The sequence below is a fragment of the Heterodontus francisci genome, chromosome 6, assembly GCF_036365525.1.
Source record: "Heterodontus francisci isolate sHetFra1 chromosome 6, sHetFra1.hap1, whole genome shotgun sequence".
Taxonomy (NCBI): Eukaryota; Metazoa; Chordata; class Chondrichthyes; order Heterodontiformes; family Heterodontidae; genus Heterodontus; species Heterodontus francisci.
This window is the reverse complement of record NC_090376.1, coordinates 151,210,222-151,235,645: the sequence shown is the minus strand read 5'-3', so window position 1 is coordinate 151,235,645 and position 25,424 is coordinate 151,210,222. Positions and strand designations below refer to the sequence as shown.

Here is a 25,424-nt window from a genome sequence, read left to right as displayed (position 1 = left end):
TGTATATAATCAGATACCAAGGGACATTTTTCGCAACCAACCAGAACTAACTGCACAGTAGAGTCATCCTGTTTTCTCTCACCACTGTCTATTTGTACAAAAATAAAATGTATCAATGATATTAAGCAATCCTAACAACAATAGATTCATAGATATTGATGTCACTTAACAATGGATTACTGCATCAAGTCTAACTTGCAGTTTCCGTTCTAACCGCTGGGAGACATATTTAGCTGTAGAGATACAATTACTTATTCATTGTGATTTAAGGAGTTTATTGCAATTATGGCACAACTATAACGCAGTAACTGTCAATCTGGTTCAACATATGACTGATAACATCATTGCCATCTTTTTTCTGAACAAAGTCAGCTAAAAAAATCTTTTGTTAATGACAGCTGTCAGATCAATTATTCACACAACAGAAAGTTTCACTTAAATGGGAACTGTGCCACTGCACATTTAATAGTCGTTAATTGTAGAACAGAACATTCTAGCTTTACATGCAAGTTTAGTGTTGCATAAAATGGATTCTTCAGCCTGCGAAATAACATTTTGAATTTACATAGTAGCATTCAGTTAACTGGTGCTCTTAGCAGATAGTAAGGTAGCAGTTTAGAATTTTCAACTTTTAAAGTTATTTAAAATTTGCACATTTTCTGTATAATGATAACAAGAAATAATATAGCTACTTATAAATCAACACTCCACTTATGGTAGTAATGAAAATAAATCAGTATGTGAAAAGCAATACATAGTTTGGTAAATCTGAATATATTTAATGCTATATTAATTGGTCAAAAAGTCAATTTTTAAAGCAAGTAAAACACAACAATAATATTTCATTGCACACCATTAGTTTCTACCTTTCTGTTTCCACACAGGAACCACAGCAAAAACAATAATTTTGTGTGACAAAACTACCATTATTTTCTAAACAAATTTATCAATCTGGCTATAACATTCCAACATTTTTAAAACAGTGGTTCAAACATATAGGGAAAGCATTATTCCTGACCAGAAAAATTCCTGGGTCAATCACACCTGGAGACCACACAGCTGTAAGTGACTGGGATTGATTTTACATATGTAACTATCTTTCCACTCACTGCACTTTTCTTTATAAATCACCCTGCTTTTATCAAGAGATGTTGCTATAGTTCGGTCATGTGTTCTGTTTGCTGTAGTTCATAGACATTTTTTAAATAGACACTGTTTGCTGAGTTAATAGACTGCTGAGTAAATTGACTGTTAGCTGTAAGATACTGTTTGCTGTGAGTCCTGCTTTATGTCTCACCTCACCTCCAACTCACTGGCTGACACAGTGGTGTCAATAGATACTTTGAACATTATCTGACCAATTATACATATGGAGGTAAGACCTCAATAAATTCAAGGAAGCTTTTAGGGTGAAAAATAGCTGCAAAAGGAACATTTACTTCAAATGTTTTATTTTAGATCATTCTAGTTCAATAACCTGCAAAACATAATCTATTTATTTCATGGTATGGTGTTTTTGTGGAACTTTATAAGGGATATACTAAAATATAAGCTGAAAGAATTAAAAAAAAGTTTAAAAAGATAAATTGTGGATAGTTTATCTATTACAGATATATAGACAAATAAAAAGGAGCTTTTGCACCAAGGTGACATATGATTCCACAGAATATTAATAAAAGTGATCTATGTGGTGCATACTTCAATATATTTTAATTACATATAACACTAAACATGCAGATGCAAATCTATGTTGAATTATGGATTGCGCAAAGGAGTGCCAGCATTTGAAACTGTTAATTCAACACAATCTTGAACCCTTCCATTCTTTTGCAGATCTCAAACTACACAACAATTTGAATTTAATTAATAACCCTTATAAGAGCCAAGTAATTTGATTTTTGAGGCCTGACCTTGTATCTTGCTGCAACCTTGTTGAAATATTTTGTTACATTTTTATGAATAGAAGGAAAACATGAACTCCACTGGTTAGATTTTACAAGTTACATTCCTGGTTCGGTACTGGAACACATATCAGAAATTCCACCACTAAGGTCAGTACATCCTATGAGACTTCCTGTCCGTTCATTTTACTGGATTTTGACACCCAAATTCTCATTATATGCTTCAAATGTACAAAGCTCAACACTGGGAGCGCTAATTTGTAAAATTTGCACTTACATGTAAATTGTGATGAACAGTTTGGCAGATTATTCGATGACTGACAAACATTCTTACTGGAACATTCTTCCAGATTACAATGAATGGAAAAGCTAGAATATGAAGAAGGACACCCTCCCTCACCCACCCTTACTGAACAGCAAAACGTTATATCATAAATTCTATTTTTATTCCTGATAAGGTCATTTCCATATTTACAGGCCATGTTCTTAGCCATTGAGTCATGCTATGCTGTCTCCTCAGTCTTTAAGTCATGATTTCTTGCATCTCTGGTCTTTGATTCACAACTTTCTGCTCTCTGTTTGTCACTGACATTGGATTAGCTTCCCAAGTGCGGCAGCATGCTCCATATCCACTTGGACTTGTGTTACTGGAATGTCTGGGAGGGTTCTGCCTTACACAGAAAAAAAAGCGAAACTGAGGCCAAGGAACCAGAGAAGCAGAGACCGCAATTCAAAACTGCTAATGCGTCAGGGTACAATTCAAATTCAAGAGATGCAAAACAGACAAATCAAAGGAGAAGAGTACCAAGTGTGCAAAAGAAAGGAGGAGAAAAGAATGGGGTTTTGGGCATGAGCAAACAGAGTTAAGGGTGTGGAAAGACCCTGAGGAAAAGTAAAACCATTCTGGACTTAAAAGTAGATTAACCACACATTCATAGTGAATATGTAATATATCTAGTCCAACTGCTCCTAGTAGATGAGGGTAGTAAGGTGATATGGTGAAAAATATGCACATTATTTATGTTTCAGTTGTTTTAAGCAGAAGTGTATCTGTTCCATTTTTTCTAAGGACTACAACAACAGGTATGGCAAAAAGCTCTGTGAAGCCGAATATAGTAGTGTTTTAAAAATACACAGAACTAACATATCTTCATTTGCAGCATATTCTGCATAATCAAAAATAATTGAAACAAAAAGTATTTTAAAAGCAAAAGTACATCGTTGCCGTCAGTCTTATCACTGCAGTTTTCCAGTATTTAACTAAAAGACATAAGGCAAAAATGGAAAGATGTGAATTTACCAAAAAAGAACCAAAGCCACCAAAGTGATCAAAGTAACCATAACATTTCCACTTGGTACTATGGCTCCTGCACCAGGTTTATTTGAATGGATGCCATCTTCTGTCCGAGAGGTTGTATTGATATCATCCAGAGCAAAATTGTGCCTATTTTTCTTGTCAGGCAGCCCTGTCAAAGCAAATAAGAAACAGAGGATGATATATTGCTTCATCAGTTAAGATAAAATTATACTGTGTATTGGTCTAAATATACAGAGACCAGGACCCACCACACCTTGGCCCTCATTCTGACTATCCAGGCTAGTTTCTAAGCTCTAAACAATGTGACACAAAAAGAAAACTTTCAAATTGGAACCAAGTCATGGTCAAATATAGTGATTTACAGGAGAATGAAAAAGAATTGTCCTGGCAACAGCATCAGCTGATAAAAATTAGTAACTAACATAAAACTTCATTCCCTGCCAAAAGAACCAGGTATGTGTAATTATCCATCATAATGAATAACTCCAAATTCAATACTCTGCTTAAACTACACCAATATTGACAAACCAATTAAATCAGGACAGCTGATAAAAGGTTTCATATTAGTCAATACAAATATAATTAAATGAGTCAGTTGCATTGATAACAACAGAGCAAGGCTATGAACAAGTCTAAACACTTTCATTCAATGCCTCTTTCTTTCAACAGAAGATTGAGATTGTTGCAGGGAAATTTGAAATTAAGGGCTGAATTTTACGAGACCCTCGAAGTTGGGGGTCGTGGCGGTGTGGGTGGGGGGGCATACAATTATGCAGGGAGAGGCCCGCCTCAACCCTCAACATCGAGAAAGCCCCGGTGCAATTTTCCGGCTGCGGTGGGACCTCAGTGCGGCCACCCCACTGCTTGGTGGCAGGGCCTTCATTAAAATATGGAAATTAGAAACATTAACATGTAAATGAACTTATTGGATGCCGGCGGCCATCCCACACCCATTTTACCGCGGCCGATCGCAACTTGCGTGCTTTCGGAACTCCATTCGGAGCTCCGAGGCGAGAAACTGGTGGGGAGGGGGGAGGTGCAAAATTATCGGGGGGAGGGGGGTTAACCGGGGAAAATGTTTATTGGCTGTGGGGATGGTGGGAAGGGGTTGAAGGGCAAAAGTGACGAGGTTGGTGGGGAAAGTTCAGAGTGGGAATAAAATTAATGCCTGTCAGATTAGCATATAAAACAAGCATGGGGGGAGGGTTTGAAAAGGCCTCCTGCTTTTGTTTTTTACTTTAAAGATTTAAAGGGTCATTTCCCGTGGAAGAGGCAAATCTCTCATGAAGGGGTTGAAGCCCTTTAAAAATGGCGCCGGCGCCTACGCGGTGGTGCCAGACGCCATTGCCAGGGACATGGCGACCGCTTCCTCTACATCGTCGGGGGCGGCCGCTCCAACCCCTCCATTTAAATGAGCCCCCGCATGTAAGATCACGGGTGCTCAGTGGCGGCACTTCGTGTCGGAAGGCCACCGACCTCTCAGCGCGCCGCCGCGGAGTGTGGGGTGCTGATAAAATTCAGCCTTAAAGCTGCAATCCTCGAGGAAGGTCTGAACCCTTGTGTTAACCTTCCTGTCCAAATATATTTGCTGCAAGTCTGCAGGGCTACGGACCAAATGCTGGAAGGTGGGAGTAGACTTAGTGGCTCGTTTTTTAGCCGGCGCAGACATGATTGGCCAGGTTACCTCTTTCTGTACCGTAAACTTTCTATGCTTCTATTCTATGCGCCTGATACATACACCCATGTCCACAAAATATCCGTAGAGTCCAGTAAACCAATATGTACAACATACTATCAGATTCATGATAGTTCTGTGCATTTCTGTAAATGTTGTTCAAAAAAATGCACAACAGAATAACTTGTAAACTTGAGGAAAATTCAGAAAAGAATGAGCCCTCATAAAATCTGTGAAAAGTGCCGGTTGTTGTTGGTTAGTGGTTGAGTGTGTAAGGAAAGCTTCCCTCAAGTACCAAAATTGTAGCAGTTGAGATTTTGTCATTACGCTCTGGATGGTCAAAGCCATATACTTCTGATTTCTAATAGCCCAATCTTTGAACTCAGAACGCTGATAAAATCAAGAGAACCTGATACTGGAATCAGAATTTGAATTTGGGACAACTGGAAGTGCATTGTAGCTGCTCTGTTGTATCATATATCGCTACAGTGAGCAAGTCAATGGGGGAGAAATTGGTTTTAGCCTGTTTTCGGGAACAGAATGGTTAGTGAGCTTGGAGTGTGTGCCCGATGCCAGAGGCTCAAGGCTCCACTGAAATTGTGACTCGAGACTTATCGGCATACTTCTGATGAACTGACCATGCCAATTAAGTGTCTAGAAGCAGCTCACCAGATCCCAACGCTCTAATTCTGCTAGCTATCTTGCCAAGTCTGGCAAACCAAAAAGCAGAGGAAAGAGGTCCAGTGCCTGCATCACTCATTGCTGACAGATTTCCAAGAGAGGTGCTTGAATGGACCTTAGTAATATATGTGGGGGCCTAATGCCTGTTTTAGGCAGCTGCCAGGGATGCCTGAATATCAGCAATATCAGTTGGATGTACTTCAGCCACCCTTGGGCGTGGGAGACAACACCAAGAAATTGGTGCTTTTTGCTCCCCCCCCACCCCCCCGTAATGTGCCTGAAAAATGGATGCGGTGAGGTGCAATTTCTTACCCCTTGCATTAATCAATTATACATGTGATGTACATGGAACAAATATTTGAGAAAATGTTTCCTTTAAATAGATATTCCCAAAAAGGGTGATGTTATGTTTTGTTGTATGGTTAAGAACCATACTTGGGAAGTTGAATTCAAATGTATTAAACTGTGATTCTATTTGCCAGTTTCTATGTGACACAGTTGTTGTGTTTTTGCAGTAGATATTTGCTCGAATCCAGTGTCACCGATCAATCCAACAAAGCAGGCTTCGCAACCCACTCAATCCAGAGTGCTGATATTTTCTGTCCACTATCTAGATGAACAATTGCATGGCCCAGGAATCATAACGGAGAACCATTGCTCTGCATCCCAGCTACTGAAATGTATCTCTTTATGGAAGATGGACTTGAAATACCATCTTACTGAATGAGGCTTCAAGCCATCAAACCGTTTATTTATATAAAGTACATGAATAAACAATGAACAGTTTCACAGTGCAAACAATCAATTTACCTCGACCACTCTGTTAGGAAAAATAAGAAATATGAAACTTAGTAATATAAGCATGGGAATTCTTTGGTGGCTTAATCTCACAAAGTTTGGCTGGTTCAGAGTTTTACAACACAATGAGAACACAGATTACCATGTGTCTCAGTGACTGAGAGAGCATAACCTGCCTTAAATCTGTGATGTGGGGGATTTTGCTTGTTCCATCAAGATATCAACCCTAAAGGCACAAGTACTCTTTGATGCAACAGGAGGAGGCTCTCACATGTCTGCTGTAGCAAAGCATCCCACCTCCCCCAACAGTCTGTGAATGGAAAAGAATGACTCCTTGGCTCTTGAGTGATCTTCTCACAATAGTATGGAATGTTTGACGTTGGACTTAAAATGATCCTCCTTTTGAATGGGTGCTTAACATTTCATATTTAACACTAACATTTATCCCCCAATCAACGTCACAAACAGATTATCTGGTCAGTATCACATTTCTGTTTGTAGGAGCTTGCTGTGCGTAAATTGGCTGCTACGTTTCCTAAATTACAACAGTGAACACACTTCAAAAAGTACTTCATTGTCTGATGTTTGGTGGTTCTTGCATGCTTATTGTTAACGTAAATGCAAAATCTAGCATTGCAGGAATGTTATAAGTTAAAAATGGCAGATCAGGTGAAATCCAGTTTATTACACTGTGATTCAGGTACACATGAAATGTCCGATGCCACTTTTCAAAGTAGAGCAGGACATTTTCCAGAATCCTAACTAAAATTCCTCACTCAATCTACACGACCAAAAGCCAACTAACTAGTCATTCACCTGATTTATGAGATTTTGCTATGCACAAAATGGCAGCTGCCTTGTCTATTTATCAACAATTAATGCAATGTTTTGAGGTACTTCTGCAAGACATAATGAGATCCTATATAAGTACAATTCTATTCAATACTTTTTCTTATTAAGATGATAAACAAATGTTTACCTGAAAGAACAAAACAGATTTAATGGGGGAGAATTTTAACCCACCCTTACGGGTGGGAGAGAATTGGGTGGAGGATGGGGTTAGACATTTAAAATCAGATAATGTGACCCCAACCCACCGTGTACGCATCTGTCACCATTTTTACAGTGATGGATTGCTTGGCATGTCTATGGCCTGCTCTTGAGAGGCAGGGCACCTCATTATAATATTTAAATCAGACTCCCACGGTGCAGTTAAATTTAACGATACCCAGCAACTAAATGTAGAAGGGAGCAACTGGATCAAGCAGGTAAGTGCTTTTAATAGCACTGCTTGTGAGCCAGGATGAGCAAGAATGCTAAGCCCAGCCCCTCAAGCAAATCTTCTTACGCAATCGGCCGATATTCACTCCCCTTCCAAATTGGCAATCACGAGCCTTCTTCCTTGTGATCTCTCCCTCCTGCTCTCCCTCTCGATTGTTGGTCCAATCATCCACTTCTGCCCCTTGATCTTTCCAGGCCCCTCAACTTTCCCAGTTGCTGGTCTGAAGCCCCACTTCTGCCCTATAATTGCTTCCTCCCATTTTCTTGGGAATGAACTGCTATGCCTGTGCTGGGACGAGGGAGCAGTACCCCAGGACATGCGCGATGCCAACATCATCACCCTCTATAAAAACAAAGGTGACCGCGGTGACTGCAACAACTACCGTGGAATCTCCCTGCTCAGCATAGTGGGGAAAGTCTTTGCTCGAGTCGCTCTGAACAGGCTCCAGAAGCTGGCCGAGCGCGTCTACCCTGAGGCACAGTGTGGCTTTCGTGCAGAGAGATCGACTATTGACATGCTGTTCTCCCTTCGTCAGATACAGGAGAAATGCCGTGAACAACAGATGCCCCTCTACATTGCTTTCATTCATCTCACCAAAGCCTTTGACCTCGTCAGCAGACGTGGTCTCTTCAGACTACTAGAAAAGATCGGATGTCCACCAAAGCTACTAAGTATCATCATCTCATTCCATGACAATATGAAAGGCACAATTCAACATGGTGGCTCCTCATCAGAGCCCTTTCCTATCCTGAGTGGTGTGAAACAGGGCTGTGTTCTCGCACCCACACTTTTTGGGATTTTCTTCTCCCTGCTGCTTTCACATGCGTTCAAATCCTCTGAAGAAGGAATTTTCCTCCACACAAGATCAGGGGGCAGGTTGTTCAACCTTGCCCGTCTAAGAGCGAAGTCCAAAGTACGGAAAGTCCTCATCAGAGAACTCCTCTTTGCTGACGATGCTGCTTTAACATCTCACACTGAAGAATGCCTGCAGAGTCTCATCGACAGGTTTGCGTCTGCCTGCAATGAATTTGGCCTAACCATCAGCCTCAAGAAAACGAACATCATGGGGCAGGATGTCAGAAATGCTCCATCCATCAATATTGGCGACCACGCTCTGGAAGTGGTTTAAGAGTTCACCTACCTAGGCTCAACTATCACCAGTAACCTGTCTCTAGATGCAGAAATCAACAAGCGCATGGGTAAGGCTTCCACTGCTATGTCCAGACTGGCCAAGAGAGTGTGGGAAAATGGCGCACTGACACGGAACACAAAAGTCCGAGTGTATCAGGCCTGTGTCCTCAGTACCTTGCTCTACGGCAGCGAGGCCTGGACAACGTATGCCAGCCAAGAGCGACGTCTCAATTCATTCCATCTTCGCTGCCTTCGGAGAATACTTGGCATCAGGTGGCAGGACTATATCTCCAACACAGAAGTCCTTGAAGCGGCCAACACCCCCAGCTTATACACACTACTGAGTCAGCGGCGCTTGAGATGGCTTGGCCATGTGAGCTGCATGGAAGATGGCAGGATCCCCAAAGACACATTGTACAGCGAGCTCGCCACTGGTATCAGACCCACCGGCCGTCCATGTCTCCGTTATAAAGACGTCTGCAAACGCGACATGAAATCGTGTGACATTGATCACAAGTCGTGGGAGTCAGTTGCCAGCATTCGCCAGAGCTGGCGGGCAGCCATAAAGACAGGGCTAAATTGTGGCAAGTCGAAGAGACTTAGTAGTTGGCAGGAAAAAAGACAGAGGCGCAAGGGGAGAGCCAACTGTGCAACAGCCCCAACAAACAAATTTCTCTGCAGCACCTGTGGAAGAGCCTGTCACTCCAGAATTGGCCTTTATAGCCACTCCAGGCGCTGCTTCACAAACCACTGACCACCTCCAGGCTCGTATCCATTGTCTCTCGAGATAAGGAGGCCCAAAGAATAGGAACATTAGAACAAAGGAACAGATGTAGGCCATTTAACCCCTTGGGCCTGTTCCTCCATTCAATGAGATCATGGCTGATCTGTGACCTAAGTCCATATACTTGCCTTTGCCCCATATCCTTAATACCTTTGGTTAACAAAAAGCTATCAAGTTCAGTTTTAAATTTAACAATTGATCGACCATCAATAGCCATTTGCAGAAGAGAGTTCCAAACTTCTACTGTCCTTTGTGTGCAGAAGTGTTTCCTAATTCCATGCCTGAAAACTTTGGTTCTAATTTTTAGACTATGTCCCCTAGTCTTAGACCCCCAACCAGTGGAAATAGTTTTTTTTTCTATCTATCTGATATGTTCGCCTTAGTATCTTCAAGATTTCAATCAAATCACCCCTTAAACTTCTAAATTCCAGGGAATACAATCCTAATGTGCCCAGAACTGCTCATACTACTCCAGGTGTGGTCTTTGTATAGCTGTAGCATGACTCCTAGCCCCTTGTATTTTTGTACTCTAGTTTTACAGGTCAGCATTCTATTAGACTTTTTAAAAAAACTTTTTCTGCACCTGTTCATAACATTTTAACAATCTCTGTACCTGGATCCCCAAGTCTCTTTGGACTTCCACTGTTTCTAGCTTTTCATCATTTGGAAAGTACCCTGATCTATCCCTTTTAGGTCCAACATGAATGACATCACATTTGCTTACATTCCATTTTGCTCACTCACTTAATCTAGCAATATCTCTTTGTAATGTTACACTTTCATCTACACTGCTTACAATGCCAGCTATCTTTGTGTCATTGGAAAATTTGGATATGTGACTTTCTATCCCATCATCAAAGTCGTTAACAAATTCGCTGAATAGCTGAGGCCCCAACACAGATCCTTGTGGACACCACTAGTCACATCTTGGCAATTAGAGTACCTGCCCATTATCCCTACACTTTGGGCTGAATTTTACGCTGCCCCAGTGGGTCGGATGGTGGCGTGGGGGCAGTGTAAAATTGAGAGACTCCGGGAGGCCTTCCCACTCCCACCTCCTGTCAAGTTTACGGCGTCGGGCGGGGGGGGGGGGGGGGGGTGGAAACGGCCCACCCGAGGCCAATAAAGGCCTCACACCCCTGACTTGTGCCTTGTAGATGGTGGACAGGCATTGGAGAGACCGAAGGTGAGTTACTCGCCACAGAAATCCCAGCATCTGACCTGCTCTTGTAGCCACGGTATTTATGTGGCTGGTCCAGTTCAGTTTCTGGTCAATGGTTACCCCCAGGATGTTTCTGGTGGGGGATTTAGCGATGGTAATGCCATTGAATGTCAAGGGGAGATAGTTAGATTCTCTCTTGTTTGAGATGGTCATTGCCTGGCACTTGTGTGGCGTGAATGTTACTTGTCACTTATCAGCCCAAGCCTGGATGTTGTGGTGCAAGATCAAATTGTATATTTTAAATCTGAAGTTGATAGGTTTTTTTATCCACAGGTATTAAGGGATATGGGGCAAAGGTGGATATATGGAGTTCGGTCAATTCAGCCATGATCTCATTGAATGGCAGAACAGGCTCGAGGGGTGAATGGCCGACTTTTGTTCCTATGTTCCAATGTGTCAGATTTGTAATTTAGTTTGCCTTGATTCTAGTTGAAATGAATAGAGCTGGCTGCAGGGAACAGTGATGATAGAAATTCCTTCAGAGTGACTGATAGTATGCGATCTTGCTTGAAGCAAAAGAGTAAATGGAGAAAGTAGTTGTTTCTCCTTTACCAAGGGAATGCAGCCTCATTCAATATTGCTTAATTTGTTTTTATTGGGTCCACCAGTGATCTACAGCGTTGTTCAGTCTTTCCAAATGACAATGCTTATGTATACAAATTAATTATAGAGAAAATGACAGACAATGCTTGTGTTATTGATTGTATTGCATGGCAATACTATGAACAAAACTAATATTAGTGGCAAGAAGCAGAGGGATTTCATTTATTGGATAGCCCTGCTGGGACTGAAATAGTCAGGAGAACATTACCGAATTAACAAGAAATGATGATGCTAGTTTTTTGGCTGAATGGAAGATTTACAAGTGACAGAAAATCATAGCCAGTGGGAAATATTGGAAGATTTCGATTGAAATGAAAAGCTTCTTTTCTTCAAAATTACAACCAATAGAATTTCAGCCAAGTTTACTCTGGAATAATGGAATCATAGGATGATATAACACAGAAGAGGCTCTTCGAAAGACTGCTACAATTCGTTCCCCTCCCCTGTCCTTTCCCCATAGCCCTGCAACTTTTCCCCTTCAAGTATTTGTCCAATTCCTTTTTGAAAGCTCTTATTGAATCTGCTACCACCATCCTTTCAGGAAGTGCATTCAAGAAATGATAATGTGTTATGTGTTGGAGTACCTGTTAAATACATTTGTTTAAATGCTAACTATTGTCATTTCATAAACAACACAATATAAACATGTCAAAAATAAAATTTAACAAACTGCACAAAAATGTCATTTTTAACTTCGCCCTCTGGCTGTAATGTGGTGAGAGCATTGCTCAGCTAGCACAGAACATGACTGAAAATCTGACGTGTTTGGTAGCAGGTGGGAAATCTGCTCTGTCACGTTACCTCCCAGACAATTGAAAATTACCCCCGTGGTTTCTCTCTTACCTCTCTCAGCTGCCTCCTTGCTTTGTCTCTCCTTTACTACTTCTAGCTCTGGCTTTCTCTTCAGATTCTGCCGTCCTTTTGCTTTTGCCTTTATCTTCTTTTGCTTATCTCCCTGTCTTTTGTTCTTTTCTTTTTGAGTGGCAAGTGGTGGAGGGCATAGAGTGGCATGGAGAGCAAAGGTGCCTCCAATGACTCTAGGCCAAATTTGAGATGGAGTTTGTGGGGAAAAAGGTGGCCCCCAGGGGCTTCTTTCTTACCTCCTACACAATCATTCACACTTCCCTCACTGCTCATTCCCATTGCATTCCCTATCCCTGCACATTTCCACCAGCTCCTTTCCTTCTTATCATTCCTATCATTACCCTTACATCTTCCATGTTGAACTCCCCATTCTGATCACCTGGAACTCACTGCCTGAAAGGGTAATAGAGGCAGAAGCCCTCAACTCATTTAAAAGGTGCCTGGATCTGCATCTCAAATGCCGTAACCAGCAGGGCTACAGACCAAATGTTGAAAGGTGGGATTAGACTGGGTGGCTTGTTTTTCGCCTGCCGCAGACACGATGGGGCAAGTGGCCTCTTCCTGTTCTGCAAACTTTCTATGATTCTATGATACTTACCTGCTTCTAGCCATCTTGATGGCCTCTCAGAGTAAAATCAAAAAAGACTCACCTCAATGCATGCAGTCTTTCGCTTCCTTTCTATTTGATTTCCGTGAATCGCGCCCAGCTGAACCACACACTCTGGCCCATGGGGAATGCTAACCAAATGAGGAGTGGCACAGCGGCGCAGTGGTTAGCACCACAGCCTCACAGCTCCAGTAACCTGGGTTCGATTCTGGGTACTGCCTGTGCGGAGTTTGCAAGTTCTCCCTGTGACTGCGTGGGTTTCTGCCAGGTGCTCTGGTTTCCTCCCACAGCCAAAGACTTGCAGCTTGATAGGTAAATTGGCTATTGTAAATTGTCCCTAATTAGGTAGGTGGTAGGAGAATTGTGGGGATGGGGTCGGGAATATGGGATTAATGTAGGACTAGTGTAAATGGGTGGTTGATGGTCAGCACAGACTCAGTGGGCCGAAGGGCCTGTTTCAGTGCTGTATCATTGAATAAATAATGAGGGCTGTGCCTCCACTGGCAGCCATTAGGGGAAAGGGTCTAACCAGCATCTCACAATTAAGGCATAAAAGAATAAACATTTTCCAAAATGAAAGTTAACTTCAATAATGAAAAAAATTTATGACAAAACAAATGCCAAATGTCAAAAACCCATGAAACCCCAAGTGTGTCTAGGGGGTTTTCTTTGTATGTTTTCAAATGCTTCTATGAGGTGTGACCCCTGTGCTAGAAGCTGGGCTGGAGGCAGGCTGCTGATCAGGCTGCCCCTTGGCCTGTGATGACTTTGATGACCATCCTTTGGCTGCCTGAGGTCTGGGAGGCCCCAAAAGCCGAAGGATTTCCTGCACAGGTGCCGGACTCTCCTCAGGTTTTGCAGCTACTGGAACTGGGCTTACTGGCAGAGAGGCTGAGAAGCCACTGTCCACATTCAGAGTGCCCTGAGGAGAGCCCCCAGATGTGGTCAGCATCTCCTCCTCCCTTTCAAGGCTCACTTGAAGCTCTCTGCTGACCTGAGGATGAGGAGCTGGAGAAGACTCCAGGGGTCTTGTCCTTCTCTCACCTTGCCACTGCTGTGTTGAGCTCATGACCAAGGTGATGGTGTGCAGGTCTGCGTGCATCTGTGGGATCTGGCTCTCCATGAGGGTTGCCGACCTCTCAATGGAAGAATCTATGCGCTCACACGCCTCAGACATGACAGCATTCATGGCATGGATGGATTCTTCCATCATCCGCTTATGGCTGCGTGGCCTCTGGCATCTCAGCTAGATGTTGCCTCACCTCTCTCTGCCACTCCGGCATGCCCTGTGCTGTTGCCACCAGAGGCTCATCATCAGCCCGGGGCTCAGCATGGGACTGGCCACCCACAGTTCTCTGATTGTGAGAGTCATAGAGTAATAGCGTTTTACAGCACAGAAACAGGCCCTTCGGCCCAACGTGCCTGCACTGACCATCAAGCACCCATCCAAAGCTAATCCCACCTCCCCGCACTTGGCCCGTAGCCTTGTATGCTATGGCGTTTCAAGTGCTCATCTAAATACTTCTTAAATGTCTTGAGGGTTCCTGCCTCTACCACCCCTTCAGGCTGTGTGTTCCAGATTCCAACCACCCACTGGGTAAAAAATTTCCTCACTCCCCTCTAAACATCCTGCCCCTTACCTTAAATCTATGCCTCCAAGTTATTGACCTCTACGCTAAGGGAAAAGGTTTCTTCCTAATTATCCTACAATGCCCCTCATAATTTTGTATACCTCAATCAGGTCCCCCCTCAGCCTTCTCTGTTCCAGGGCAAACAACCCTAGCCTATCCAGTCTCTCTTCATAGCTGAAACGCTCTAGCCCAGGCAACTTCCTGGTGAATCTCCTCTGCACCCTCTCCAGTGCAATCACGTCCTTCCTATAGTGTGGTGACCAGTACTGTACACAGTACTCCAGCTGTGGCCTAACTAGCGTTTTATACAGCTCCATCACAACCTCCCTGCTCTTATATTCTATGCCTCAGCTAATAAAGACAAGTATCCCATATGCCTTCCTAACCACCTTATCTATCTGTGCTGCTGCATTCAGTGATCTATAGACAAGCACCCCAAGGTCCCTCTGACTCTTTGTACTTCCTAGGATCCTACCATCCATTGTATATTCTTTTGCCTTGTTAGTCCTCCCAAAATGCATCACCTCACACTTCTCAGGATTAAACTCCACTTGCCACAGCTCCACCCATCTTACAGGCCCATCTATATTGTCCTGTAATCTAAGGCCTTCCTCCTCACTATTTACGACACCACCAATTTTCGTGTCGTCTGCGAACTTACTGATCATACCTCTTATATTCACGTCTAAATCATTAATATACAACTACAAACAGTAAGGTTCCCAGCTCCGATCCCTGCGGTACACCACTGGTCACAGGCCTCCATTCACAAAAACAACCTTCGACCATCACCCTCTGCCTCCTGCCACTAATACAATTTTGAATCCAATTTGCCAAATTCCTGTGGATCCCATGAGCCTTTACTTTCTTAACCAATCTCCCTTGGGGGACCTTATCAAAAGCCTTACTGAAGTCCATGTAGACAACATCAACTGCTTTACCCTCATCGACACATCTAGTCACCTCCTCGAAAAATTCAATCAAATTTGTTAGACACTATCTCCCCCTAACAAAGCCATGCTGACTATCCCTGATTAATCCCTGCCTCTCCAAGTGGAGATTAATCCTGTCCCTCACAGTTTTTTCCAATAATTTCCCTACCACTGACGTTAGACTCACAGGCCTACAATTAGCTGGTTTATCCCTACTACCTTTCTTGAATAATGGTACCACATTCACTGTCCTCCAGTCCTCTGGCACCTCTCCTGTGGCCAGAGAGAATTTGAAAATTTGTGACAGAGACCCCGCTATCTCCTCCCTTGCCTCACATAGCAGCCTGGGATACATCTCATCTGGGCCTGGGGATTTATCCATCTTTAAGCCTGCTAATACATCCTCCCTTTCAATGCTAATTTGGTCAAGTATATCACAATCCCCCTCCCTGATCACTACACCTACATCATCCATCTCCATAGTGAACACAGATGAAAAGTAATCGTTCAAAACCTCACCTATGCCCTCCGGCTCCACACACAGATTGCCTCTTGGATCCCTAATGGGCCCCACTTTTTCCCTGGTTATCCTCTTGCCCCTAACATAACATAAAAAGCCTTGGGATTTTCCTTTATCTTGTCTGCCAGTGATTTTTCATGCCCCCTCTTCGCTCTCCTAATTACTTTTTTAAGTACTCCCCTATACTTTCTATACTCCTCCTGGGCCTCCGCTGTTTTCAGCGCTCTGAAGCTCTATAAGCCACCTTTTTTTTCCTTATCCAATTCTCTATATCCCTTGCCATCCAGGGTTCCCTTGACCTGTTGGTCCTACACTTCATCTTTACGGGAACATGCTGGACCTGAACTCTCACAATTTCCTTTCTAAATGACTCCCACTGGTCTGATGTAGACTTTCCTATAAGAAGCTGTTCCCAGTTCACTTTGGCCAGATCCTGTTTTATCATATTGGAATCAGCCTTCCCCCAATCCAGTACTCTTATTTGCGGTCCGTCTATGGCCTATCGGCTATCTCAGCCTCAGCCAGCTATTCAGGCACATTTGCAGTGCTCTCACCAACTTGTGAACTTGATTTTACAGCTGAGCAGAAACCCACTGAGGTGAAAGTATCTGCACTGGTGGAAGGTGCGGAAGAGTCACGTGATGGTGCATCCTCTGAGTTCTGCTCCTCTGCAGAGGTTGAATGATTTCCAACTTTTGCTGGAGCCTCCTGCGGACGCTGTCTTGCATGAGAGAATATAAAGATGTGTGGGTTAGGCAGTCCAGATCTTGTCATACCGACCATGCATGATGTGCATCTCCTAAGTGAACTGTATGTCAATTGAAAACAATCCTCACTCTCTTGCCTGGAGACTCCAGTCACACCATCTGCTAATGCGCGGCCGCCCTGGGTCCCCGCTAATTCCAGTGCTGCCTCCTCAGCTGTCAAGAGAGACTGGATGTCTGGTATTCCTTCACCAGTCTGCAATGCATCCCTGTTGTTATGGGCCCTCTTGTCCAGCAAGTGGAAAGAGGGAGCTAGTCATACTTCGCAGAAAGATCAACATGACATTCTGCTAGTGGTAGCCCCTTGACCCCCTGCTGGTGTTTCCTATATAGCTCATCTTCTTTACTGCTCTCAGGGAGTTAATGGGGGTAAGCTGTGAAACAGGGTGGTCTGTGGCCGTGATGCAGCCATGCATCTGTCAGCATGAGGTGATGCTTAACCCCCTGTGTCAGTGTCTTTGTGGTGCCTCTCTCCCCATGTCCCACTTCCTCCCCTGCAACCACATACCATCCCTAAAAAAGAGAGGTATGGAACAGTCACCTTGGCAGAATGAAGGAGGTCATTGACCCTCTTGCGGCACTGTACCCATGTTTGGGGAGGTGACCCCACAGCTGCTAACCTCCTCTGCAATCTCCGTCCAGGCTTGCTCGGTCAGGCGTGATGACCTCTTCTTGCCATCACTAGGGGAGAGAATCTCCCGCCTTTCTTTCGCAGCCTGGAGGAGAATCTCCAGGGAGACATCGCTAAACCTTGGGGCCACTCTGTGTCTTGGTTCTGTCATCCTGCGGTGTCCTTCACTGGGGGGTGGTCCAGGGGTAACTCCAACAGCTTCAGCAGAAATCATGAAACAGCAAATGAATATAAGTCAGCAATGTAAGCAGAGCTTTAAATATGGTGCCAGCACCTCCTCCGGAGTCATCTGACGCTATATTCAGAGCCTCGAATCCCGCAGCGTCACGTGACTGACGGGGACCTGAGCCTCCATTATTATCATTGGGTGCCTGCTGTGTGATTATGGTGGGCTGGATGCACGTGTGACCTGTGGGGATGGTGTTTGCTGCCGGGATCTGTGATGGGCTCACTAAATTCAGCCCAATGTTTCAGGACAATGACTTTTGATCAGAACAAGGACTGTTTAGTTTCCTCTTCCACCTCCTCCTGTTCTTCCTCCTCCTTCTCATGCTCTTCCTCCTCAGTTTCTTGATTGATAGGTGGTGGCAAAGGCTGTTCCATTATGATGGCAAGATTGTGCAGCATGTAATCACAAGTCTTGAGACCCGCTCAGCTGCATATTGCAGGATTCCTCCCGTGTGTTCCATTCAGTAAATTGTTCCTCCAGCACACCAATAGTCTGCTCTATCACATTTCCTATATCAGTATGACTTTCATTGCCTGTCTACATGGGGTGGTGGTGGCGTAGTGGTAATGTCGGTGGACGAGCAATCCAGAGGCCCAGGCTAAAGCTCTGGGGACATGGGTTCAAATCCCACCATGGCAGATCGTGAAATTTGAATTAAGTTAATAAAAATCTGGAATTAAAAGCCAGTTTAATGGCGAAACCATTGTCAATTGTTGCAAAAACCCATCTGGTTCACGAATGCCCTTTGGGGAAGGAAATCTGCTGACCTTACCTGGTCTAGCAGAACAATGTGGTTGACTCTTAAATGCCCTCTACAATGGCCTAGCAAACCACTCAGTTCAAGAGCAATTGGAGATGGGCAATAAATGGTGGCCTAGCCAGCAACGCCCACATCTCATGAATGAATAAAACAAAAAATACTGTGCATGTGTGTGTCAGTTGCAAACCTGAGCCATGTCATCAGTGATAGCCTTGTCACCCAGTAGCCACCATTTGGGTTGACATGGTGGCTGAAATGCAGTGGGCACAGCAGACTGCCATAGAATGAACACATCGTGATTGTAGCCAGGCTACTGGGCATTCACCTGCCTATGTCACACCAGCTGCATGTTGAGAGAGTGCAATTCCTTTCAGTCACAGTACATAGCAGTGTTGACATGTGGTGCATGCAAAGCAATGCGCATGCAGTCAATGACAACCTGCACTATGGGGAAGCTTGCACTCCTTGCAAACCCTCATATTCACGCTGTCTGCTTCTCTCTGGAAATGAAATTAAGAGATCTCTCTTTGAATAGAGAGCCTCAGTGATCTCCCATATGCAATAATGCTAATGAAAGGTCACAGACCTGAAACGTTAACTTTGCTTCTGTTTCCACAGATGCTGCCAGACCTGCTGGGTATTTCCAGCACTTTTTGTTTTTATTTCAGATTTCCAGCAACTGCAGTATTTTGCTTTTATATTACTGCATTTAACTATACAGCTCTTTTAAATGCTGTATTAATCTTCAGTCGGTGTAGATATCTAAATGGATCTTAGAGGAGCAACATCTATCACAACTGACATGAAAACATTTCCGCAATACTGAAGTCAAATATAAGCAATAAGGAAGAACCAAAAAAGGCCTGTCAAAATCATTATAGTATGAAAAGATAAAATGTACCAAAAAATGGTGTTCAAATGTATGCTGGTGTGAAATAAGGTCATTCAGTAGTGCCTTACTGTAGACTCACACTGGAAAGGTGTGGAGGGGGTGCAGTGGAGGAATACTCTTTGCGGCTCCTCTTGAAAAATGTTTCAGCTAATTAGAAACATAAATGTTGGTTTCCCAAAGGCTTTATCCGATGAGTGGTGTAGCATTACAGGCCAGGAGGGTTCCAAGTTCACTCTGTATTTTCTGAGTGAACTGATTTCATGCTAGGCAGCAGAAGCACAACAATAGACCTCAGTCCCTCCTAAGGAATTGGGAAATTGGCTTGGATTCTTGCTGCTGATTGGTACCCAGTGACTCCTGTCGCTGGACTTTACACACTGAATTGCATTGATTGCACGAGTATTATCCTGAAGCATTCTCAAGTTAAGTACATGTCAGATAAAATTGGGATAGGGCTCAGTCCCCTGTAGTCAAATGGCATGCTAATCCTTACTGTTAAAGGCTACATTAAAATATTGATTCCTTGGAAAATGGACTGGTGGGTGTCTGGCACCTGTGAAATATACTTCACTAAAGAGTCAACCTGTTGAGAAAGTGAAGCAAAGGGTACAGATGAAAGGCCTTGAAGAGAGCCTGCATCCAGAAAAGATGAGGCAAATGCATTCCAATTGTCCATAAAATCAAATGAGATAATTACATCTGATTTTAACATCATGGAAAATCTGAATGCAAATGTACAACTTTTCATCATTAAGTCCTGTTAACTATTGGGGCCTAGCAACAGTGGAGGAAAGGAGGGGGGTGGAGGTTGGTGATTGGACAGATGGGACTGTCCTCTAACTTTTACTGATGCCCCAAGTAACAAGAACCATACAAAAATTGGGCATCATGGCAGGTCTGGGACTGCAATCGACAAGAGCCTAACGAAGCTCCACCTAGAGAAGGAGACCCACCAGAAGAAGAGTCAGATGCCACACGAGAGCTGAACACTCTGCTGCCTTGGCATTGATTCCTTGGTTTATGGGTGATATGTATTGCTTGAGGCTGTCTTTATGCTTGTGTAAACTGTTTTAATGCTGTGTGTAATGTTACATCATTAAAGCGAACATTGATGAATTAATTTACAGAGTAGTATGACTTTCTTTAGTTGTCTACTGTTCAGGTCCATAAATCGTTGGAATATCTGTATTCTTACACTCTTTCTTAATTATGCTTTTCAGATGCTTGACATCTTGATTAAGAAATACCAAGTTGCAGATCTATTGTTACCTTTCAACCAGGTAACATAGTGCTATTGTTATATGTGCTCCGTCATTTGATTGACTTTAAGGGGGTGAAATGGAACCTGGCAGAAAGCAGGTCGAAAGAGGTCCAATTTGGAGGACCAACCTCTCATGCTCGAACAGCACCAGAAACATGTCCAATGCTTTTTGGTTTGTATGGTTTGTATGCTATAGAAGTGTCACTGTGTCTTGATGCATAGGGTCAGGATGTGAGAACCTCTAACTGAGTACCTCCCTACTGACTGCTATCGCTGGTCGACCAGTCTGCGGTTCGCTTGCCAGGGGGAAGGGATTCATGCCTTAGGCTTGAGTACGGTTACGCATACTAATAATAGATTAATATAAAGAATTAATTGAATTATTGATCAAGTTTGTCCACATACAAAAATCTCATTTCAGATAGCTTAGTTTGGCAAAAGGCAAATAGATAACTGAACAGTTTATGTACATAACAGCAATGTAAGCAAAAATATATAAGTTCACTGACCATCAATCTATTGCCCATCAGTAGGCAGCTACAGATCCTATGTTCATGGTCATCAGCAGATAGGGGCCACAACCTTCAAAGGTTCATCCCTCAAATCAGGCATTTAGTTTATATCTGATTGTAGTTCGCAGGCATGTTCCATCATTATTATTATCTAAATGGAAAGAAACTTCAGAGTGCTTCGGTGCAGAGGGATCTGGGCGTCCTCGTGCATGAATTGCAGAAAACTAGTATGCAGGTGCAGCAAGTAATAAGAAAGGCAAATGGAATTTTGGCATTTATTGCTAAAGGAATAAAGTATAAAAGTAGGGAAGTGTTGCTGCAACTGTACAAGGCATTAGCTAGACCGCACCTGGAGTACTGCGTACAGTTTTGGTCCCCTTACTTGAGGATGGATGTAGTTGCATTGGAGGCAGTTCAGGGGAGGTTCATTAGATTGATTCCAGAGATGAGGGGTTTGTCTTGTGAAGACAGATTGAGCAGTTTAGGCCTTTACTCTCTAGAGTTTAGAAGAATGAGAGATCTAATGATTAAGGGGATTGACAAAGTAGACTTAGAGAGGACGTTTCCTCTTGTGGGGCAATCTAGAACAAGAGGTCATAGTTTAAGGAAAAGGGGTAGCAGATTTAAAACAGAAATGAGGAGATATTACTTCTCTCAAAGGGTCGTCAGTCTGTGGAATTCACTACCCCAGAGTGCGGTGGATGCCGGGACATTGAGTAAATTTAAGGAGGAGATAGACAGATTTTTAATTAGTAAAGGGTTGAAGGGTTATGGAGAACGGGCAGGAAAGTGTTGAGACCGAGATGAGATCAGCCATGATCGTATTGAATGGTGGAGCAGGCTCGAGGGGCTGAATTGCCTACTCCTGTACCTAGTTCCTGTGTTCTTATCATATCCTGCAAAGCAAGCTCATTGTTAAATTTGCCCAATTTTCTCGAAGTAATTCTCTAAATTTTCTGTGGTTTTTGTGTACATCTCATTTTTTCTGTTTTCTTCTTCTCAATGTGTTTGTGTCCACTTTCATAGCACCTGGTTAAATGTAAGTGGAGGGCTCATTGCAGTTAGAAAAGTTCTCAGTTTCAGGAGGAAATGCCCAGTGAAGAAAGGGGCCCTATTCATTCACAATAATGTTGCAACGGCAGGGATAGCATTCTGGAGGAAGGAGAATCAAGTGACCTGAAAGGCCCTCAACCTTCAAACTATCTCGTAATCTTGAGTGGCATGTCCATGTTTACTCCCTTATACCTAGTATAAGCAGCCATATATAGTATCTGCTAGTGGAAACATAAGCACTTATTGTGTGTTCCACGGAATAGGTTATAGAGCAAGCTAACTCCCTGTTAATCAAGTGTCCATTGAAGTAGAACATTTCCACTCCTGATTAGATTCTGGTTGTTAACTCTCTTGCTTACTGCTTAGACGAACAGTCAACAAAATAGCATTTGGAAAGAGGAAACTGGGACTGCATTCATCCGTAACACTTGGCAGCCGATGAACACAGGTGTTAGGTGCTTTGAATATGCTAATAAGTTTCCTAATGCCCGGTTTAGGATCTGAACTGGAAATTGGTTTACCCTGAACGTAGTAGGCAGTGGACCTGCTGCATTCAGGATTTCCTGGGCTACACATGGCGCAACTTTAAAGTATTCCTTGAAGGGAGTGCTGCAGGAAACCACCAAAAAGACAAGTTTAAAATAAATACTTAATCTGAATAGGGACTGCTTCTGCCACTGCTTGTGACAAAAGCACTTACCTTTTCTGCATCCAGACATTTTCAGGTAGCCTCTGTTGACATTAGTCACATCAGCCAGTGAGATATGTATGTGTACAGAGAACAAGAGAGAAGTAGAGAGATACAGAGATAGATAGATATCATCTTCCTTCAAGTGTTTGGAGTACCACAAGTGCAGGCTGCCATTGATGCCATCCAAATGACTATAAAGGCCCTTTCTGAAAGCCCAAACAACATCATCACCGGGAAGGGGTTCCATTCAATTAACGTCTAGATAGGGTATCATGCTAGCCACTGCACCGTGAATACATGCGACTTGGAGAGTACCCATGGTAGTTTATTTTCAATAATCCTGCTCTGCTCAGGCAGACTAATGTGACAGGAGACCAGGAGTACCAAAAACAGATTCAATGAGGGCTTGGGCCTGGCCAAGATTATTGTGGAACAAACCATCAGAATTCTAAAGTCCCATTTAAAAAAAAATGCTCTTGTAATGTGGGTGATCCTGACAATGCAGGATAATGCAGTATTTATTGCTCATCCCTAGTTGTCCTGAGGCCATTAAGAGTCAACCACATAGTGAGGGACTGGAGTCACATCTAGGCCAGACTAGTTAGGGGAACAGATTCCTTTCTCTGAAGGATTTCCTGCATTACAACAGTGGCTACACTTCAAAAATTACTTAATTGGCTGTAAAGCGCTTTGAGACAGCCAGTGTTCATGAAAGGTGCTGTATAATTGCAAGTCATTCTTTCTTTATTAGTAAATCAATTGGGTTTTTGTGACAATGTGGCAACTTACATGGCTATTTTCTTCAATTTTCCAAGTTGCCTAGGTGACTGAACTGGTCATAGAGAGCCCTGCAGTATAGTGCAGCAAGGGTTGCCAGATTTATAGTTGCTTGCTGCATTCTCCATTATTTGAGCATTGGGGCTTCCAATCATAAAAAGAGAAGAGAAAGGGTGTGCTGGAGATCAATCCCTGCTCATAATGAAAAAGCACAGGAGAAAGGGAGATGGGCCCAGATAGCCTGCCACAAGCAGCACATGCTATCAGACAAGATATCTTTACCAACTTCTTCCAATAACGAGGAATACCTCCAGCTTCATGACACAATTACATCATAAAAACCCAGAGCCAGGGTGCTGTCCAGGCTATCAATGGAACCAGTGATTGCTGCCACTGTGGAAGTGATATTTTTCCTTCGAGCCTCTTCCATGATGTCTTGAGACTGCATTGGACGGTCGCAATCACTAGGGTGTTTGTCACATCATGCCACACCTCCGAAATCGTACATGTGGGTCCTGGGCTGTTCCAACTTTTCCATCGACTGCAAATGCAACAGGAGACTGTTGCTACTGCTTGCACATGAGATCTATGCATGCCTAATCATAGAAACTTTTAAAGACTGGTCATTGGACTCCTTGACAAAGGGCAACCTTTGGAGAGAGTGCTGTTTCCTCATCATTTACTCCCAGTTCCTCCTGATCATTGGTGTGCTGTGATTTACTCAGTGACGTTCCCTTTATGTCAACAGTCCTCTTGTCCCAGGTGAGTGTATCTGGGCCAGTGCCTGAATAAGTAAGGAGTCATGAAAGAATAGGTGAATCAAATGAAAGAAGCCTCACTTTGGATATGCGAGGCTGCTTTTCTGATGCTTCTTTCTGTAAACTTTCAGCATTTGTTATGGACACAAAAAGCATTCATTTTCGGAAGGAGCTTTCTGACTGGTGGTCCTAAGAGACTGAGGGGTCCAAGTACGTGGATCATGAAAATGCCTTGAGCAGGTATGGAAAATAATCAAAAAGCTAATGGAATGTTGGCCTTTATATCTAAAAGAGTAGAATACAAGGGGATTGAAGTCATGCTTTAGCTACACAAAGCCCTGGCAAGACCACACCTGAGGTTCAGGGCATCACACCTTAGGAAAGTTACATTTTACCTTGGAGGGAGTGCAGGGTAGATTTACCAGAATGATACCTGGACACCAAGGGCTAATTTACGAGGAGAGATTACACAAACTAGTATAAAAACAAGAAATGCTGGAACCACTCAGCAGGTCTGGCAGCATCTGTGAAAAGAGAAGCAGAGTTAACGTTTCGGGTCAGTGACCCTTCTTCGGAACCCACTGACCCGAAACGTTAACTCTGCTTCTCTTTTCACAGATGCTGCCAGACCTGCTGAGTGGTTCCAGCATTTCTTTTTTTTATTTCAGATTTCCAGCATCCGCAGTATTTTGCTTTTACACAAACTAGTGTTGTATTTCCTGGAAATTAGGTTAAGGGGTGATTTGATCAAAATGTTCAAGATATTAAGGGGAATAGATGGGGTAGATAGAAAGAAACTATTTCCATTGACTGGGGAGTTAAGGACTAAGGGGCATCATCTAAAACTTAGAGTGGATCTTTCAGGAGTGAAATTAGGAAACACTTTCACACACAAAGAGTAGTAGAAGTTTGGAACTCTCTTCCGCAAACAGCAATTGATACTAGATCAAGTGTTAAATTTAAAACTGAGACTGATAGATTTTTTCAAACCAAAGGTATTAAGGGATATGGGGAAAAGGTGGGTACATGGAGATAGGTCATAGATTAGCCATGATCTCACTGAATGGTGGAATAGGCTCAAGATGCTAAATGGCCCACTCCTGCTCCTATATTCTGATGACTTGGGAGGCAGAACATGTAACTGAGC

The 25,424-nt window shown here is 43.2% G+C and overlaps 1 protein-coding gene across 1 annotated transcript in view; it reads right to left on the bottom strand.

The window, feature by feature from the left end:
* Window positions 1-2,424: 2,424 nt before the first annotated feature.
* The window catches only part of gpc5a (glypican 5a), a 1,436,107-nt gene continuing 1,413,107 nt past the window's right edge, over window positions 2,425-25,424 (bottom strand). The window contains exons 8-9 of the mRNA XM_068034439.1: window positions 3,202-3,367; window positions 2,425-2,572 (exon numbers count right to left, since the gene is read on the bottom strand). Coding sequence (XP_067890540.1) covers window positions 2,425-2,572; window positions 3,202-3,367 — 314 coding nt within the window. The remainder of the gene's footprint in view (window positions 2,573-3,201; window positions 3,368-25,424) is intronic.